The 19,975-nt window shown below is 42.3% G+C and overlaps 1 protein-coding gene across 1 annotated transcript in view; it reads right to left on the reverse strand.

Moving 5' to 3' along the window:
* The window catches only part of CDH23 (cadherin related 23), a 1,745,895-nt gene that overhangs the window by 340,952 nt on the left and 1,384,968 nt on the right, over positions 1–19,975 (reverse strand). The window contains exons 29-31 of the mRNA XM_077259280.1: positions 13,514–13,659; positions 13,165–13,300; positions 9,039–9,427 (exon numbers count right to left, since the gene is read on the reverse strand). Coding sequence (XP_077115395.1) covers positions 9,039–9,427; positions 13,165–13,300; positions 13,514–13,659 — 671 coding nt within the window. The remainder of the gene's footprint in view (positions 1–9,038; positions 9,428–13,164; positions 13,301–13,513; positions 13,660–19,975) is intronic.

Below are 19,975 nucleotides of genomic sequence, written 5' to 3' on the forward strand. Positions count from 1 at the left end.
GCCACCAGGGGCGCAGCTTCGGTGACAGCACCGCTAGTCACCTAAGCTATGTTACCTTCATTCCATTCATTCCCCTGTCTTTTACAGCCGGGAGCGGCAGCATTATCAGCGCTTCTGATTGTAACTGTATTTAACCCCTTCAGATGGATTTTCTGCATGGGATATTGTTGCTTTTTTACTTTGGAATTTGTTACAGGAGAACGACGATCTTCAGCTGGATTGAATGTTCAATAAAGATAATAAAACCCTGTGTTTTTCTTTCTTTCATTAAAGTACTTTATTCTTAATGTGTGTGTTTATTTTTAACCCTTTCCCACTATTGGATTAATAATGGATAGGTGTCTTATTGACATCTCTCCATTATTAACCAGGCTTAATGTCACCATACAATAGCAAGATGACATTAACCCCTTATTACCCAATATCCCACTGCTACAGGGGAGTGGGCAGAGAGTGGCTGAGTGCCAGAATAAGCATATCTTACAGATGTGCCTTTTCTGGGGTAGCAGGGGGCAGATGTTTTTAGCCAGGGGAGGCCAATAACCATGGTTCCTCTTTAGGCTATTAATATCTGCCCCCAGTCACTGGCTTTCCCACTCTGGCAGAGAAAATTGCGCAGGAGCCCATGCCAGATTTTTTGGTGATTTAACCCTTTATTTTAACACCTAGAGCTCCCAAATTTTGCACACACTACTAACATTATTAGTGAGGGATATGCAAAAATATAACAGATATGCAATGGTTTACTGTATGTAGACCATGTCTCATATCCTGTCGGTTTGGTAAGGACTTAGCCGGCTTTTATGCTATCTAGCCCAGTATTATATATATATATATATATATATATATATATATATATATATACAGTATATGTGTGTCAGTGAGATATATATATATATATATATATATATATATATATATATATATATATACACTCACTGGCCACTTTATTAGGTACACCTGTCCAACTTCTTGTTAACACTTAATTTCTAATCAGCCAATCACATGGCGGCAACTCAGTGCATTTAGGCATGTAGACATGGTCAAGACAATCTCCTGCAGTTCAAACCGAGCATCAGTATGGGGAAGAAAGGTGATTTGAGTGCCTTTGAACGTGGCATGGTTGTTGGTGCCAGAAGGGCTGGTCTGAGTATTTCAGAAACTGCTGATCTACTGGGATTTTCACGCACAACCATCTCTAGGGTTTACAGAGAATGGTCCGAAAAAGAAAAAAAATCCAGTGAGCGGCAGTTCTGTGGGCGGAAATGCCTTGTTGATGCCAGAGGTCAGAGGAGAATGGGCAGACTGGTTCGAGCTGATAGAAAGGCAACAGTGACTCAAATCGCCACCCGTTACAACCAAGGTAGGCCTAAGAGCATCTCTGAACGCACAGTGCGTCGAACTTTGAGGCAGATGGGCTACAGCAGCAGAAGACCACACCGGGTACCACTCCTTTCAGCTAAGAACAGGAAACTGAGGCTACAATTTGTACAAGCTCATCAAAATTGGACAGTAGAAGATTGGAAAAACGTTGCTTGGTCTGATGAGTCTCGATTTCTGCTGCGACATTCGGATGGTAGGGTCAGAATTTGGCGTAAACAACATGAAAGCATGGATCCATCCTGCCTTGTATGGAGCATCTTTGGGATGTGCAGCCGACAAATCTGCGGCAACTGTGTGATGCCATCATGTCAATATGGACCAAAATCTCTGAGGAATGCTTCCAGCACCTTGTTGAATCTATGCCACGAAGAATTGAGGCAGTTCTGAAGGCAAAAGGGGGTCCAACCCGTTACTAGCATGGTGTACCTAATAAAGTGGCCGGTGAGTGTATATATACACAGTACAAACCAAAAGTTTGGACACACCTTCTCATTTAAAGATTTTTCTGTGTTTTTATGACTATGAAATTTGTACATTCACACTGAAGACATCAAAACTATGAATTAACACATGTGGAATTATATACTTAACAAAAAAGTGTGAAACAACTGAAATTATGTCTTATATTCAAGGTTCTTCAAAGTAGCCACCTTTTGCACTGATGACTGCTTTGCACACTCTTGGCATTCTCTTGATGAGCTTCAAGAGGTAGTCACTGGGAATGGTCTTCCAACAATCTTGAAGGAGTTCCCAGAGATGCTTAGCACTCGTTGGCTCTTTTGCCTTAACTCTGCGGTCCAGCTCACCCCAAACCATCTCAATTGGGTTCAGGTCTGGTGACTGTGGAGGCCAGGTCATCTGGCGTAGCACCCCATCATTCTCCTTCTTGGTCAAATAGCCCTTACACAGCCTGGAGGTGTGTTTGGGGTCATTGTCCTGTTGAAAAATAAATGATGGTCCAACTAAACGCAAACCGGATGGAATAGCATGCCGCTGCAAGATGCTGTGGTAGCCATGCTGGTTCAGTATGCCTTCAATTTTGAATAAATCCCCAACAGTGTCACCAGCAAAGCACCCCCACACCATCACATCTCCTCATCCATGCTTCACGGTGGGAACCAGGCATGTAGAGTCCATCCGTTCACCTTTTCTGCGTCGCACAAAGACACTGTGGTTGGAACCAAAGATCTCAAATTTGGACTCATCAGACCAAAGCACAGATTTGCACTGGTCTAATGTCCATTCCTTGTGTTCTTTAGCCCAAACAAGTCTTTTCTGCTTGTTGACTGTCCTTAGCAGTGGTTTCCTAGGGGCTATTTTACCATGAAGGCCTGCTGCACAAAGTCTCCTCTTAACAGTTGTTGTAGAGATGTGTCTGCTGCTAGAACTCTGTGTGGCATTGACCTGGTCTCTAATCTGAGCTGCTGTTTACCTGCGATTTCTGATTCTTGTGACTCGGATAAATTTATCCTCAGAAGCAGAGGTGACTCTTGGTCTTCCTTTCCTGGGCGGTCCTCATGTGAGCCAGTTTCTTTGTAGCGCTTGATGGTTTTTGCCACTGCACTTGGGGACATTTTCAAAGTTTTCCCAATTTTTCAGACTGACTGACCTTAATTTCTTAAAGTAATGATGGCCACTCGCTTTTCTTTACTTAGCTGCTTTTTTCTTGCCATAATACAAATTCTAACAGTCTATTTAGTAGGACTATCAGCTGTGTATCCACCAGACTTCTGCAGAACACAACTGATGGTCCCAACCCCTTTTATAAGGCAAAAAATCCCACTTATTAAATCTGACAGGGCACACCTGTGAAGTGAAAACCATTCCCGGTGACTACCTCTTGAAGTTCATCAAGAGAATGCCAAGAGTGTGCAAAGCAGTCATCAAAGCAAAAGGTGGCTACTTTGAAGAACCTAGAATATAAGACATAATTTCAGTTGTTTCTCACTTTTTTGTTAAGTATGTAATTCCACATGTGTTAATGTATAGTTTTGATGCCTTCAGTGTGAATGTACAATTTTCATAGTCATGAAAATACAGAAAAATCTTTAAATGAGGTGTGTCCAAACTTTTGGTCTGTACTGTATATACACCTATGCTATGTGTACATTTATTTTATCTATTCTATTCTAACCTGTCAGTGTAAATTTACTGTACACCGCACTGAATTACGGATTTTTCTCTAGAACACCGGTGCGTATTTCTCGCAAGTCACAAGTAGAGATGAGCGGTGTTCGAGTCGAACTGTTCGCCAATTTCAAATTCGAGCTGTTTTGGGCGGTGTTCGAGTCGTTCGACGAACCCGAACAATTTGCTTAAAATTCGGCTGTTCGAGTTTCTGTTCGATAACTGTTCGTTCACCAAAAGCCTAGCTTGATTTGCACATTAAAACTGTTTATCATTGTTAATAAACTGTTTCAGTGTATAGTTGGCGGGGGGGGCGGGGGATATATCTGTGCTGAAATAATGCCGATCTCCATTTTTTTTTCTTTCCCGCATTTACAGAGGGGCGCTGCAGTCTCTCAGCCTATCAGCAGTGCACACACACACAGCAATGTGCATGTGATGCACACAAGCAAGGGCATGTGTCATTGGCTGTGTATGTCAAATGTCCTTGCCCTATAAGAACCAGCCATTTGCCTTGTCGCCACCATTTCCTCACTGCTGCAGCTTAGTGTTAGACGGCACCGCTGCTGCTGTGGGCGCTATACAGACTAAGAGTGTTTTTTGGAGCAAATTGTCAGAGAGATAGGTTTAGGGAGTCGAGAGGAGTTGGGACTAGTTGTAATATCAGCCCTTTTCAGGGTAGGTTACAGCAGTTCATAGCACTGTTTGCCAGGCTGGTCTGAGCCAGTGCTGTGCAATTGTTAGTCACAGCATTTGGTGTAATCTAGCTCAGCCAATACTTTTGGGCTAGTAGCATTGTCTGATAGTCATCTGAGTAGCCCGCCTGTGAAGCTAGCTACACCGCCTGTGTATCTCAATTTTTACTGCATCTAACCCAGTAAATCGTTTTGGGGTTTTGGGCTTAGTAGCAGTGTCTGCATGTCAGCAGAATAGCCCGCCTGTGAAGCTAGCTACACCGCCTGTGTATCTCAATTTTTACTGCATCTAACCCAGTTAATAGTTTTGGGCCTAGGAGCAGTGTCTGCACGTCAGCAGAGTAGCCCGCCTGTGAAACAAACTATACCGCCTGTGTATCTCTATTTTCATTGCATCTAATCCAGTTAATAGTTTAGGGCGTAGAAGCAGTGTCTGCAGTGTCCGACGAGCCCTGGTGCAATACGTATAGCCTTGGCCAATGAGCTCAAGAGGTGGGGCAAATGACGCTGCAGGAGTGGTCTCAGATCAGGGACCTATGCACCCTTCTGCACAGTTTTGAAATAGCAACAAAGATGTTTAGTGCTGACGATGCCATTATCAGCATGAACATTCCGGTGATTTACATGCTGGAGCATACCTTACACAGTGTTTGGAGTCAGGTGGTGGAACAAGAGGAGGAGGAGGAACAGGAGGTGTTGTATGTGGAAGGGATCATATCTCCAAGGTAAAGAAGGTTGGCAGCACCAAGGCGGCTGGCTTTAAAGGCTGGGGGAGAGGGATTACCGAGGGCGCATGGTAGCAGCCTAACTGTTGAGGAAGGTGCAGGAGGTGAGCAAGAAGTGGAGGACGAACTGGCGCTGGGCATGGAAGACTCATCAGATGAGGGAGACCTTGATCAAATTTCTGTTGTGCGACGTTGGGGGGAGAGGGCAGACAAAGGAAGCATGATTCTCACCTCGCCACCGCCAAGACAACAAGGACTTGGTCCTCCTGGATTCGCAAGACACATGAGTGCCTTCTTGCTGCACTACCTGCGACATGACCCTCGGATTGTCAGAATCCGAAATAATGCTGACTACTGGGTTGCCACACTCTTAGATCCCCGGTACAAAAGCAAATTTGGCAAAATAATTCCTGCCATAGAAAGGGATTCACGAATGCAGGAGTATCAGCAGAGACTGTTACAGAATCTAACATCTGCTTTTCCACAAAACACCAGTGGTGCACGGTGCCAACTGTGGGACTATCGAGTCATCACTCTAACCGTAACAGTAACATTGTATCTGGTGGTAACAGCAATTTTTTCCAATCGTTTCAAGATTTTTTTAGACCATCCTTTGCAAGGCCATAGGAGACAAGAAGTCTGATGCACAGCCAATGCCTAGAGAGGATGGTACAAGAGTATCTTCAAGTTAACATCGATGCCATGACTGTGGAACTGGACCCTTGCTCATTTTGGGCTTCCAATCTTGAAAAATGGCCTGAGCTCGCCACTCATGCCTTGGAGATCTTGTCGTGCCCCACAGCCAGTGTTCTCTCTGAACGAGTGTTCAGTGCTGCTGGTGGTGTGCTGACAGATAAGTGCACGCGGCTGTCCAGTGACAATGTAGTCAGACTAACATTCATCAAGATGAACAAATCCTGGATCCGCAAGGACTTTTCTACCCCTGTGTCATCTTGGGGAGACTGAAAGCTTGATGATTTTTGAAAATCACCTCACCAACCGTTTTAAAAAACTCTGGTGAAATTGATGCCACTTAAGTGGTGTCTGTGGCCGAATTTTTTGAAAAAATGGAGACTCTTTTATTTAGTCCCCTTGCTGAGTTTTACATGACGTTGCCATCATCAATTCCAGGTGGGTGGGGTCGTCTGCAGAGTTGTTTACTCATACTATGGCCTGGGATTCAGACGTCTGCTCCAAAGCTTCAGTGTCTGCTAGTCAGCAGAGTAGCCCAGCCACCCACCGCCTGTTTACCTAAGTACTATTTTTAATGGCATCTGGCCCAGGAAATCCTTTTGGGCCTAGTAGCAATTTCTGCTACTCAGCAGAGTACTCTGTTGTGAACTCTATTTCTGGGCTCCCTCTTGTGGTCACAAGTGGTACTGTGTGAGTGCTGTCTTTCTGCAGGTTTGTGACTGGCATCAGCTGTCTCGTTATCTGTGGGCTGGTTTTCTATTTAAGCTCACTTGGAATCTCAGTCTATGCCTGCTGTCGTTGTATTCAGTGCTATTCTGTTTGCTCCTGTCTACATCCGTTACCAGTCTCTTCAAGAGAAGCTAAGTTCTGTTTGCTTATTCTTGCTCATCTGTGTTCAATATGTTCCTAGAATATTATGAGTTTTGTCCAGCTTGCTAATATGTGATTTCTCTGCTTGCTGGTAGCTCTGGGGTGCTGAGTTGCCCCCCCCCCACATCGTTAGTTGGTGTGGGGGTTCTCGCATTCTCTGCGTGGATATTTTTGTATAGGGTTCTTTACTGACCGCACAGATCCCTTGCTATTTTCTGCTATCTAGTGTTAGCGGGCCTCATTTGCTTAACCTGTTTCATCTCTGCGTTTGTCTTTTCCTCTTAACTCACCGTTATTATTTGTGGGGGGCTGTTCTATTTCTTTGGGGTTATTTCTCTGAGGCAAGTGAGGTCTTACTTTATCTCTAGGGGTAGTCAGTTTCTCAGGCCGTGAAGAGACGTCTAGGATTTCAGGAAACGTTCCACGGCTGCCTATAGTGTGTTTGGTTAGGATCAGCTTTGCGGTCAGTCCAGTTACCACATCCCCAGAGCTCGTCCTATTGTCTCTGACTTAGCTGGTTAGATTTGTGATCCTAAGCCACTGGGATCATAACAGTACTCCACCCATGAAGCAAGCTACACTGCCTTCTTTCTTTCGCAATCTAACCCCTTGGCTCTGGGGTGTCCACTCTCCCTCCAGCTCTATCCTTCTCACAGGTGAACTACCACGTGTTTGCACACTGTGGCGAATCTTTTGGGCCCAGGCATAAGAAGTCGTTGAGGTAATGGATAATATGTGCCGCCTTACAAACGTCTATGACGACACATTCGAGGAAGCAACTAAACGCCTCAAATAGTGAGCAGGATATGGAGCACCCCATGGGCAAACAGCGATCTATGTAGTATGCTCCTTCACAGAAGCAGCCCAATGGGAGGACACTATTCGGAGGCACAGGTAGTAACCGGAATGCCCCCTCAATGTCTGTTTTGGTCATTAGGGTGCCCCTTACCAATTTCTTGACCCGCCTGATTGCCTCGTCAAAGGAGGTACAGTACATAGTACTGTACTTGGTTCCGCGTCGATGTTGTCGTTTACTGACCTGCCCCTTGGATATGACAAATGGTGGATTAGTCTGAATGTATTGGGTTCATTTTTTGGCACAACTCCCAACAGGGGTACCACTACGTCTTCTAAGGAAAGTGTTCTGAATGGACCCGCCGCCATTCTACTTAAAGATATTTCTTTTTTTAATTTTTTGGCAAGACGTCTGGGTGTTGGTAGAGTGAGTTTAGATTTTTACTCCAGCCTTTCTTGATTTTGGAAGGGCATGACATGCCTATATCTGTGTCTCCTCCTCCTTTTACTCCTTCAACTCTTTTCTTTTCGCATGACTATATGTAGTTGTGACTTTTCCATGTGTTTGTTGTGTCTTCTGAGCAGTTTGTCTGCTTTTGGACACCTTTTAAGGTGTTTTCTATGTGTTTTCCATGTGTTTGTATGTGTGTGTTTGCCTGCCATTGGTTTCAATGGGGTTCGATGGTGTTCGTTGAACGTTCGACGAACAGTTCATCGAACATGTCTCTGTTCGACAAACCGAACCCGAACACTAGGGAGGTGGCTCATCTCTAGTCACAAGTGTGGTCCGTGTGTAATCTGTATTTTTCTCTCCCCCATAGACTTGCATTGGCGGATTTTTCTCGGAATACACTGACAATCGCAGCATGCTGCGATTTTCTCAGCCCGTAAAATACAGCCGAGAAATATACGGCTGATGGGAGCTGCCCCACAGAGAAACATTGGTCCGAGTGCAATGCGTTGTTTTGCGCCTCTCATACGCCCGTATTTCTCTCTAGTGTGACCCCGGCCTAAGAGCTTCACTTTCTCAGCAAACTTTCATGAGGAGTCAGCAGCAATGGCAGGTTACTTGCACAGGTGGTTCTTCCGCACAGTAATATTATCCCACCGCTCTCTTTTGTAGAAGGCTTGAGGGCACACCAGACACTTTGGCACTATATGTAGAACCACCACACAGAATAGTTCTGCTTACTGAGCCTACAGAGTGATGCATTCCCCCCCCCCCCCGCAGCATGTCCCTACTAGTAACAACTTTTTTGGTGTTGGTATCCTGATGATTCTAGTATAGTATTAAAGTAGAATAGTGTATGGCTCCTTGGTTGGGGAGAAGGATGGAATCTGAATACATACTGGCACCTTTTGACTTTATGCACCCTATGGTTTACAGATCTTTGTTGGGGAGAACTGTAATATAGTAATCATAGCCAAAGACCCTATTATGTGTCACTGAGTTTACAAGAATCCTTCCTCCCACTTTTTTTTGCACTGTCACATGTAAGACTAAATCATGGCATACAAATAGGTGGGAATTTAGATTGCAGTGGAGACTGTATCGACCTATAGCTGAAGCAAATTCTTGACAGGAGGCACCAAAACCTAGGTGGTTAGAAGCATGTCCTGATAATCTTCTTTCTGGAGTAACATTACAAAGTCTAGTATATTCTCATCACAATAACATACTGTAAAAATTCCCAGGCTCTCTTTATTATAAGCCCCTAATGACAAATCATGGTAATGAACATCTACTTACTGTGATTTTATCAATTTTGAAAAGAGCCAAAGCTTGTGCATTTGAGCTCTGGTCAAATCGATAAGTGAGCTGGTTTAAGTTATCAATCGATCGAGCCTGGACACGAATCACTTCAGTGCCGGTGGCAATGTTCTCTACAATCACTGCCTCGTATTTGCTGCTAGAGAACTGAACAACTTCATCAGGTTCATTCATCAAAGTAACATAGATAGAGCAGAAACCACGGTTGTATGGCGGAGCTTGATCAGTGGCCGACACATTCATAATGTAGCTTGTCTTAGTCTCATAGTCAAGGTAATCGATAGTGGTCAGCAGGCCGGTGCTGCCATCAATCTCAAACTTTCCATCAGATCCTGAAAGTAAGTTGTACACCACTAGTCCACCATCACCTGCAGGGAATAAATATAGGGTTTTTAGGTGTAGTACCAAAAAACATGATTTACTGACAATATCTTCACATGTAATTATGGTTTGAATATTTGATGTAATTATTTAGAGGTGTAACTTATTTAGGAGCTCCCGGGTCTCAGCTCCTAAATATGTAACAGGGTCTTCTACCTCACACACCAATTAGTCTAAGCAGTAAATGGTCACTTGAAGATTGTAACAAGTCACACACATAGATAAAGTATGAGCAAGACCAAACAATAGCTCAGTATTCTAAAAATACAATCTCTGTTAAAATTTCATATAGCTTAACCTCTTAGTGGCTGGGCAAAATTTTTCAAATCTGACCAGTGTCACTTTATGTGGTAATAACTCTAGAATGCTTCAACAGATCGCATTGATTTTGAGATTTTCTGTTTTTTTTGTGACACATTGTACTTTATGTTAATTGCAAATTTATGCTATTCTATAATTTTCTTTAAATAAAAATATCAGAAATTTGTCAAAAATTTCTAAAAATGTGCAATTTTCAAACTTTGAATGATTATCCCTCTAATCCAGACAGTCAGACCACATAAAATAGTCATTAAATGACATTTACCTCATGTCTGCTTTACATCAGTACTATTTTTAAATTATCCTTTTATTTTTTAAAGATGATAAAAGGTTTAAAATTGTAACAGCAATTTTTCATTTTTTTCAAGGAAATTTAAAAAAACTTACTTTAGGGACTTATTCGATTTTGAACTGACTATTTTAAAAACAGCACCTCTCAAAGGAATTCAAAACTGCTGTCAGGTAGTTTATTAACCATTCAGGTGATTTTCAGGAATAAATAAAAAGTGACATGACAGGGAGGAAAAATGAGATTGTTACCACCTAAATGTTGCTAAGTTTGAATAGGTCGCTATAGCAGGAAGACTCTAAAGCCGTTATTTGGCCGTGAATTGCCATGGGAAACATCAGGACCACGCAATGATCTCAGGATGCCGTTGGGGTTAAATAGGGAGCCCCCATACTCTGTTAAGCATTTACATGTTATAGTCACTATTGATATCAGCATATAACGGGCTAAAAAGCCATGGTTGGTGCCAAAACCAATCAAGGCTGATACAGCAAGGTGTCAGCCATAGTGTTGAGTTGACAGCTGTTGCATTTTCACCAGTCGCGGGATGCTATGTGAGGTCAGTAAAAAAGACGTATTGGTGGTCTCTAAGGGGTTAAAACATAATATAAAAATAATGTTGAAGATGAATCCACGAAGCAAGAAAAAAAGCAGACAACCAAGGGCCCCCCCAAAAAATATGCTAAAGTAGGAGTCTGTGATAAACAATAAAAAGTCAGAGAAATTCATGGAAAGTAAGTTCCCTATCTTAGGCTAATTCACATGTCCATGTTTGCAGTACGTGTGGCATCCGTTTTTTTCACTGATGCCACACGTACCCATTATAATCTATGGTGCTGCACACATGTCCGTGTGTCCGTACAAACTACACGGAGACTTGTCCGTTTCTTACCAGAAGCATGGATGACAAGGGCCAATACAAATCTATGGGTCCTTGTAAAACACGAACAGCACACGGGTGGCATCTGTGTGTCATCCATTGCAAAGTATAGGAAAAGCTTTGGAATTGATTTTTCTGAAGCCCTGCTAGACAAAATTGGTTGGCACACTGATGGCTCACTGATCTGAAACACATGACACGGGTACCATTTTTTCCAGCACCGGTATTATACGGACGTGTGAAGGGGCTTTAAGCAGTTTTTATACTGCTATTGTTTAGGGGGGTTACTCAGGGCTTGAACTCCAGATGCAATGGACATCACCTTAATGTAAACAGCTTTTTCACACAATTTTTTTCAGTAATTACAGTGTTCCCTATTGTCTAAAAGAGTAAAGGTTACAAAAGCAGATACAAGAGTTACAGTGTTCCTGGAAAAGAACTTGTCAAATAGAAAAATAATGTCCTAGCAAAGGGGTTCTTTCTTTCTTCGTACAAGTAAAAAGTAGCAAGACTTCAAAACTATATGGTTTCTAAACATGTAGCTGTAGTCCGAAGAGAATTTAAAAAAAACCTTATAACTATATATGAAAGCCCCTGAGGAAGTTTAAGTGAAACGTGCATTAGGATTGGAAAAAATTAGGGAATTTACCTACTTTACCTATTTGTGAACACTTCTTTTTTTTATACAATATCATACTCATGAACTCATTATTTTGATATTTAGAGATCATGCTATAGTGAAGGCTTTCAATTAATTTGGCTAACCATGATTGGAATGTAACTTTAACTGTGGTGACTGGATGTTTAAATACTGTTTTATTAATTGCCGATGCTCTCCGCATGTACTTTATTTATTGCAATCATGATATTGTCTACATTCTATGTTCACTGATTATGACTTTAAACATTACAGGGATTATCAGTTCTAGCCATCCATTGCTTTTCCTCCCTCTTGTTTGAGTCTTCACCATGGATCTTATTTTTTTTAGTTTTTATTTTTTTTATATACACTCACCGGCCACTTTATTAGGTACACCATGCTAGTAACGGGTTTTACCCCTTTTGCCTTCAGAACTGCCTCAATTCTTCGTGGCATAGATTCAACAAGGTGCTGGAAGCATTCCTCAGAGATTTTGGTCCATATTGACATGATGGCATCACACAGTTGCCGCAGATTTGTCAGCTGCACATCCCAAAGATGCTCCATACAAGGCAGGATGGATCCATGCTTTCATGTTGTTTACGCCAAATTCTGACCCTACCATCCGAATGTCGCAGCAGAAATCAAGACTCATCAGACCAAGCAACGTTTTTCCAATCTTCTACTGTCCAATTTCGATGAGCTTGTGCAAATTGTAGCCTCAGTTTCCTGTTCTTAGCTGAAAGGAGTGGTACCCGGTGTGGTCTTCTGCTGCTGTAGCCCATCTGCCTCAAAGTTTGACGCACTGTGCGTTCAGAGATGCTCTTAGGCCTACCTTTTTTGTAACGGGTGGCGATTTGAGTCACTGTTGCCTTTCTATCAGCTCGAACCAGTCTGCCCATTCTCCTCTGACCTCTGGCATCAACAAGGCATTTCCGCCCACAGAACTGCCGCTCACTGGATTTTTTTTCTTTTTCGGGCCATTCTCTGTAAACCCTAGAGATGGTTGTGCGTGAAAATCCCAGTAGATCAGCAGTTTCTGAAATACTCAGACCAGCCCTTCTGGCACCAACAACCATGCCACGTTCAAAGGCACTCAAATCACCTTTCTTCCCCATACTGATGCTCGGTTTGAACTGCAGGAGATTGTCTTGACCATGTCTACATGCCTAAATGCACTGAGTTGCCGCCATGTGATTGGCGGATTGGAAATTAAGTGTTAACAAGAAGTTGGACAGGTGTACCTAATAAAGTGGCCAGTGAGTGTATGTTAAATAATAAAATATTATTTTTTTTATTTACAGTAGTGGGTTTCATGACTTCATATTTTTATCAGTTATAGCTATAAAAGATTTGTAGTAAAATGCTAAAATAGCAAAAACCTCAGAAAATTGACGCGAGAAAATACCACGTCATATTGTGCTATATTGTCTGGTCAAATGCTCGGCGCAATTCTGAAAATCTGAACAATCACTTTATAGTCAATGAGGACCATTCGTCTCCAGCATGGAAGGTGTTGTGTGATAGAGCAAAACAATGGAATTAAATTACTATAATAAGAATAAGAAATATGTTAACATTTTCTCTTAAGTACCTGTGTCCCGATCAGTAGCTCTAACAACAATAACAGAAGTTCCAATCCCCACAGTTTCTCGAAGATCCAAACGACTGTATTGCTGTTTTGTGAAGACAGGCAGTTCGTCATTAACATCATCTACATAAACAATCACCTGAAGAAAAAAAAATATAATTATTAGAATAGTTTCCTGGGACCCTGGATCTGTCCTTCATTATGCAATAAATACAACAATTAACAAATTGTATTTCTATTATTGGAATCTAATCCAATGAATTTGGTATTACTTTTCAACTGTGATATCCATACGTCAGAAAAACCAATCTTTAACATATTATATCCGTATTAATCAGCTTATTGTTCTTACCCTCACAGAACTTCTCATTGGCCCTTGATCGCTATTATATGCCTCCACCATCAAAACATGAGAGGAATTAGTTTCTCTGTCCAGAGCCAGTGGGCCTCGCATAAGTAGTCCAGTACTGACATCAATTTGGAAATTCTTGCTATTTCCTTTCATTAAAAGATACAACATGTTATTTTAGCGTTAAAGGGAAGGTGCCGTGATTTTAACCCATTATCTACCAATGTCCTTTTTTTGGGAAACCTAATCTTTAGCTTCTAGCAACTAAGATTTTATAATTTTTATAATTAGGTCGTCAAATTTTTTGTGTTGTGTTTGTAAAATGAATGTTTTCAAAATAGGAAATCATGTCATTGTCATTTTTAATTGAATATTGGGATGCCCTTTTCTGAAAAATCCGTACTTGTAAAAATTTTAATTTGGCAAGTAATGGATTAATTTTTGGATTAATAATTATTGATCATGCAAGCAATTATTTTTAATACAAAGTTAAATTAACTACTTTAGTAGTTTTTTAATTATTGAGTTTTATGTTTGCCACTGGGGGCTGCCATTTTCATTAGTGTGGGCGTAAGTGTCTGGGCATGACACTTGCACACCTCACGTACGGCAGCCAGGAGCATAAGAGCCAGCGGTCGGACTTTGACTACATCTCTAGCATTGAGGCCACTCCTTCTGCCTCTTAACTGTGACTTGGGCATGCCCTCCTGGGCTGTCAGGTCACAGCTGTGGGAGGAGATCGCGGCCACTTTGTTGTAGCCCGCAGTGTATGCTTTATTTTCCCATGTCATTGGCCGGTGAAATGACTGCTCCCATGGGGCTATGTCTGCTGTCACTGATAACAGTGACAGCAGGTGCTGCTGATGGGAGAGTAGTATCATCTGCCGGCGCCTGTGCTCACAGTTAAAAAAAAAAAGTTAAATTACATACATATTCACATAAAAATAAAAAAACATTATATTCACCTTAATGCCCAATACCCGATGCCCTCGTCTCCTAGAAATAATAAAAAATAATAAGCCACCATATACTCACCCGACTGCCGTAGTCCACTTAATCCGAGTGTCCCACGGTGATCTCACATGTAGAACAGTCACATCAGGAGATGTAACTGCTCTACCTGACCTCCGGCGATACACTGACAGGAAGTAATCGCTCCCGCAGTGTATCACTGAGCTGCTGTGAGAGTTCACCGGAGTTCATCCCACGCAGCAGTGGTGCCATAAGGGAGATCACCAGAGCTGATCAGCTGATGAACTCCAATGAACTCTCTAAGGGCAGCTCAATACTATACACTGTGGTTGCGATTATCTCCTGTCAGTGTATTGCCGGCTGTCTTTGAGAGCAGTCACATCACTGATGTGACTGCTCTCAAAGTGATCAGGATGATCGTGGAACATTATGGATTATCTTCTCTGCGGACAGGTAAGGAATATTGTGGTTTATTAGGAGACGTTAGCTACAGTGGATTAGGCGTTCGGTGAGTATAGTTTAATTAAGATTATTAAAGGAGTCTGTCATTATTTCAAATAAAGGACTTTATTCTGGGTGTCTGTGTTTTTATATACTATCACTCTGGGTTTAGTAATGGATAAGTGTCTTATAGATGCCTCTCCATTACTAACCTGTGGGCTGTATCTTTATTTACCATACAACTATAGGATTAGTAATGGATAGGTGTTTTATATACGCCTCTCCATTACTAAGCCATGGGCTTGATGTCACCTGGCAATACAAAGGTGACATCAACCTGACAAAATATGAACCCCACTTGCCACCGCTAAAGGGCAAGTGGGAAGAGCGAGGCTAAGTGCCAGATTTGATTTGGCGCATCATATATACTTTTTCTGGGGCAGCTGAGAGCAGATGTTTTTAGCCTGGGGGGCAATATCCATGGCCCCTTCCTAGGTTATTAATATCAGCCCGCAGCTGGTTAATAATTGTAGGAGTACCCCACGTCACTTTTTGGGGGGTCCACCATTTTAATAGCCAGTAAAGGCTAAGTATACAGCTGTGAGCTGATATTAACCCCTTCACCCCCGGAGCTTTTTCCGTTTTTTCATTTTCGTTTTTCACTCCCCTCCTTCCCAGAGCCATAACTTTTTTATTTTTCCGTCAATTTGGCCATGTGAGGGCTTATTTTTTGCGGGACGAGTTGTACTTTTGAACGACATAATTGGTTTTACCATGTCGTGTACTAGAAAACAGGAAACAAATTCCAAGTGCAGTGAAATTGCAAAAAAAGTGCAATCCCACACTTGTTTTTTGCTTCGCTATTTTGCTAGGTTCACTAAATGCTAAAACTGACCTGCCATTATGATTCTCCAGGTCACTACGAGTTCATAGACACCTAACATGACTAGGTTATTTTTCACCTAAGTGGTGAAAAAAAATTCCAAACTTTGCAAAAAAAAAAAAATAAAAATTGCACCATTTTCCGATACTCGTAGCGTCTTTATTTTTCGTGATCTGGGGTCGGGTAAGGGCTTATTTTTTGCGTGCCAAGCTGGCGTTTTTAATGATAGCATTTTGGTGCAGATACGTTCTTTCGATCGCCCGTTATTGCATTTTAATGCAATATCGCGGTGACCAAAAAAACGTAATTCTGGCGTTTCGATTTTTTTTCTCATTACGCCATTTAGCGATTAGGTTAATGCTTTTTTTTATTGATAGATCGGGCGATTCTGAACACGGCAATACCAAATATTTGTAGGTTTGATTTTTTTTTACTGATTTATTTTGATTGGGGCGAAAGGGGGGTGATTTAAACTTTTATATTTTTTTTATTTTTTTCACATTTTTTTTTACTTTTTTTTTTCACTTTTGCCATGCTTCTATAGCCTCCATGGGAGGCTAGAAGCAGGCACAACCCGATCGGCTCTGCTATGTAGCAGCGATCATAAGATCGCTGCTACACAGCAGAATTACAGGTGTGCTGTGAGCGCCGACCACAGGGGGGCGCTCACAGCTGCCGAGGATCAGTAACCATAGAGGTCTCAAGGACCTCTATGGTTACCATTTAGAAGCATCGCCGACCTCCGATCATGTGACGGGGTCGGCGATGCGCTCATATCTGGCCGCCCGGCCGGATGCGGTAGTTAAATGCCGCTGTCTGCGTTTGACAGCGGCATTTAACTAGTTAATGGGCGCGGGCGGATCGCGATTCCGCTCGCGCTCATTGCGCGCACATGTCAGCTGTACAAAACAGCTGACATGTCGCGGCTTTAAGGTGGGCTCTCCGCCGGAGCCCACCTTAAAGCGGGGGTTCTGCCAGCTGACGTACTATTCCGTCAGCTGGCAGAAAGGGGTTAATAACCTGGGAAGTTGCATAGGTATTATCCCCTTTCCAGGCTATAAACATCTGCCCCTCAGCTTTCCCTCTGCTGGTTATTAAAATTATGCGGGAGCCCATGCATTTTTTTTCTTTAAAATTAACAGTTGCTGTCTGGTTACAGCCTATGTACGTTCATTCTGTTAACGCTTCTACATAGGCTGGTGACAATGTGTGCATAGGTTTGTGTGTTTGTGTTTACTTATCGGCTCAGTAATGAGGGTGTCGGGCTGAGTTTGAGTGTGTTAGGGTAAGTGCACACGTCCGGATTTCTTGCAGAAATTTCCGGAAGAAAACCGGAAATTTTCTGCAAGAAATCCGCATTTTTTTTTGCATTTTTTTTCCGTTTTTTTCGCGTTTTTTTTAGCATTCTGCAAGCGTAATTAGCTTGCAGAATGCTAAAGTTTTCCAAGCGATCTGTAGCATCGCTTGGAAAACTGACTGACAAGTTGGTCACACTTGTCAAACATACTGTTTGACAAGTGTGACCAACTTTTTACTATAGATGCTGCTTATGCAGCATCTATAGTAAAAGATAGAATGTTTAAAAATAATAAAAAAAATAAAAAAAATGGTTATACTCACCCTCTGCAGACAGCTAATCTCCTCAGCGGCGTCCGTTCCTATAGATGCTGGTGTGGTTCAGGACCTTTGATGACGTCGCGGCTTGTGATTGGTCGCGTGAGTCACATGAGCGGTCACGCGACCAATCACAAGACAGCGACGTCATCACAGGTCCTGAACCACACCATCTATAGGAACGGAAGAGAGAGCATGCACCGGAGAGGCGGGAACACTTCGGGGGCCATCAGAGGGTGAGTATATCACTATTTTTATTTAAATTCTTTTTTTTTTACCAATTATATGGTGCCCAGTCCGTGGAGGAGAGTCTCCTCTCCTCCACCCTGGGTACCAACCGCACATAATCTGCTTACTTCCCGCATGGTGTGCACAGCCACATGCGGAAAGTAACCAGATCAATGGGCTCCTAGGTGTGCGGAATCCCCGCAATTCTGCATTTTTAATGAACATGTTGCTTTTTTTTCCGCGATGCGATTTTTTCGCGGAAAAAAATGCAACATTTGCACAAAAAATGCGGAATACCCTGTAAATAATAGGAGGCATATGTAAGCGTTTTGTTCGCGTTTTTATCACGTTTTTATAGCGAAAAAACGCGAAAAAAACGCGAAAAATCCTGAACGTGTGCACATGGCCTTAGAGTGTTAGTGTGAGGGTGAGTGTGTTAGTGTGAGCGGGTGCCTGTGCGCACGTGAGTGTGAGCGTGTGAATGTGTGAATGTGAGCATGAGCGTGTGAGCGTGAGTGTGTTAGCATGAGTGTGTGAGTGTGTGAGCGTGAGCGTGTGTGTGAGCATGTGAGTGTTTTAATACAGGAGAATGAGGGCTTCTGTGGAATTAGACGTTTGGTGTGTATAACTGTGCATGGTATTTTTAAATAAAAAAGTAAAAGTGTGTTTTGTTTTATTTCTAATAAAGGACTTTATTCTGGCTGTGTCTTTATTTACCATACAACTGTAGGATTAGTAATGGATAGGTGTCTTACAGATGATTTTCAATTACTAAGCCATGGGCTTGATGTCAACTGACAATACAAAGGTGACATCAACCTCACAAATATAAACCCCACTTGCCACTGCTACAGGGCAAGTGGTAAGAGCTGGCCAAAGTGCCAGAATTTACGCATCTAATAGATGTGCCTTTTCTGAGCAGCTGGCAGCTGTTATTTTGAGGCTGGGGGGGTTCAATAGCCATGGCCCCTTAATAGCCAGAGAATACCAGACCCCAGCTGTCTGCTTTAGCAAGTCTGTTTGTCAAAAATGGGGGGACCCCATGCCGTTTTTTAAATTATTTATTCTTGATAAACAGCCTTGTTAAAGCTGACAGCTGAGGGTTGCAGCCCCCAGCTGTGAGTTTTGCCTGGCTTGTTATCAAACATACAGGGGAACCAACACCGTTTTTTTTTTAATCATTTATTTGCAGTGCAATAGTGGCTGATGAATACTCCCATCCGCTGCTCCTGCTCTCACTGTTATTAGTGGCAGCAGATGTCAAATGAGATCAGTAGTCCCATCAGCTGACACCAGCGACAGAGGTAAACCTTATACCTCCAATCACAGCTGAGTGTTCACGATGTCTTCTGACAGCGTGGGAACCGCGGCTCTCTGACTGGTGGGAAAGATTTCACCGCCAATCAGAAGCAGTGTTTGCCACGCTGTCATGTTCTGGCCCCCCATTCAAGTGTATAGGGTCTGGGTTCGGGTCCGGGTACTGCTCTGGTACCCCAACTCGAACTTTTTGTAACTGTTCGGCCGAATATCCAGGGGTCCGCCCATCTATACTCAGGATAATACCACTCAGTGTTTTTCTGAATCAACTTTTCCTGAAAAAAAAGCGGCTGCGCTTGCATCTAAATCACACTGTGTGCACATATCCTAAAGCTATTTATACACTACTGTTTCTTGAGGAGTCCAAAGATCTGTTTCAAAAAAATCCTAGAAAAATCTCTCAAAAAATGCTTCCAAAACTCTTCTTATTCAAACCACTATGTAAAACATCTTTGTTATTCATACATGCTGGCTTTTGATCATTTTGTCTGTAATGCCCAATCTTCAGGCATTTTACACTACAGTATGAGGTCGCTCCCCACTTTACAAAAAGGAGTCAAAGTGAACGCTAAGAAAATGCCACAGTCTCTTGGGAGACTCTGAGCATTATATCCTTGATGTTGAGGCATTTCCATCTAAAAAAAAGGTAGCGTTTAATTCATTGCTTAATGGATTTAATAAAATTGCGCGCAAAAAACGTAAGGAAAAAACCTTAAAAATGTTAACAAAACTGTTATAGAAAGCACTTCAGAATATCATTAACTGCTTTGTGACTGCCTGTGGACTTTAAACATCCTGGTTGTCTGGCTCCTACTCTGTAGTGACACTCTAAAATGTCAATGCATAGTAGTGCAGCTAAACGATCGCATGTAGTTACAGGAGCGGAGATTTGGCTGTCGAAAACAATTGGAGTCTTCAAAGAGAAGGCAAAGATGCTGGCATTAAAAAGTATATGTTCTCTTGAAAAAAAAAACAAAAAAGAAAAGCAAAACAATAACCTAGTTCCAGTT

Source organism: Ranitomeya variabilis, chromosome 4 (genome assembly GCF_051348905.1).
Source record: "Ranitomeya variabilis isolate aRanVar5 chromosome 4, aRanVar5.hap1, whole genome shotgun sequence".
NCBI classification, from domain to species: Eukaryota; Metazoa; Chordata; class Amphibia; order Anura; family Dendrobatidae; genus Ranitomeya; species Ranitomeya variabilis.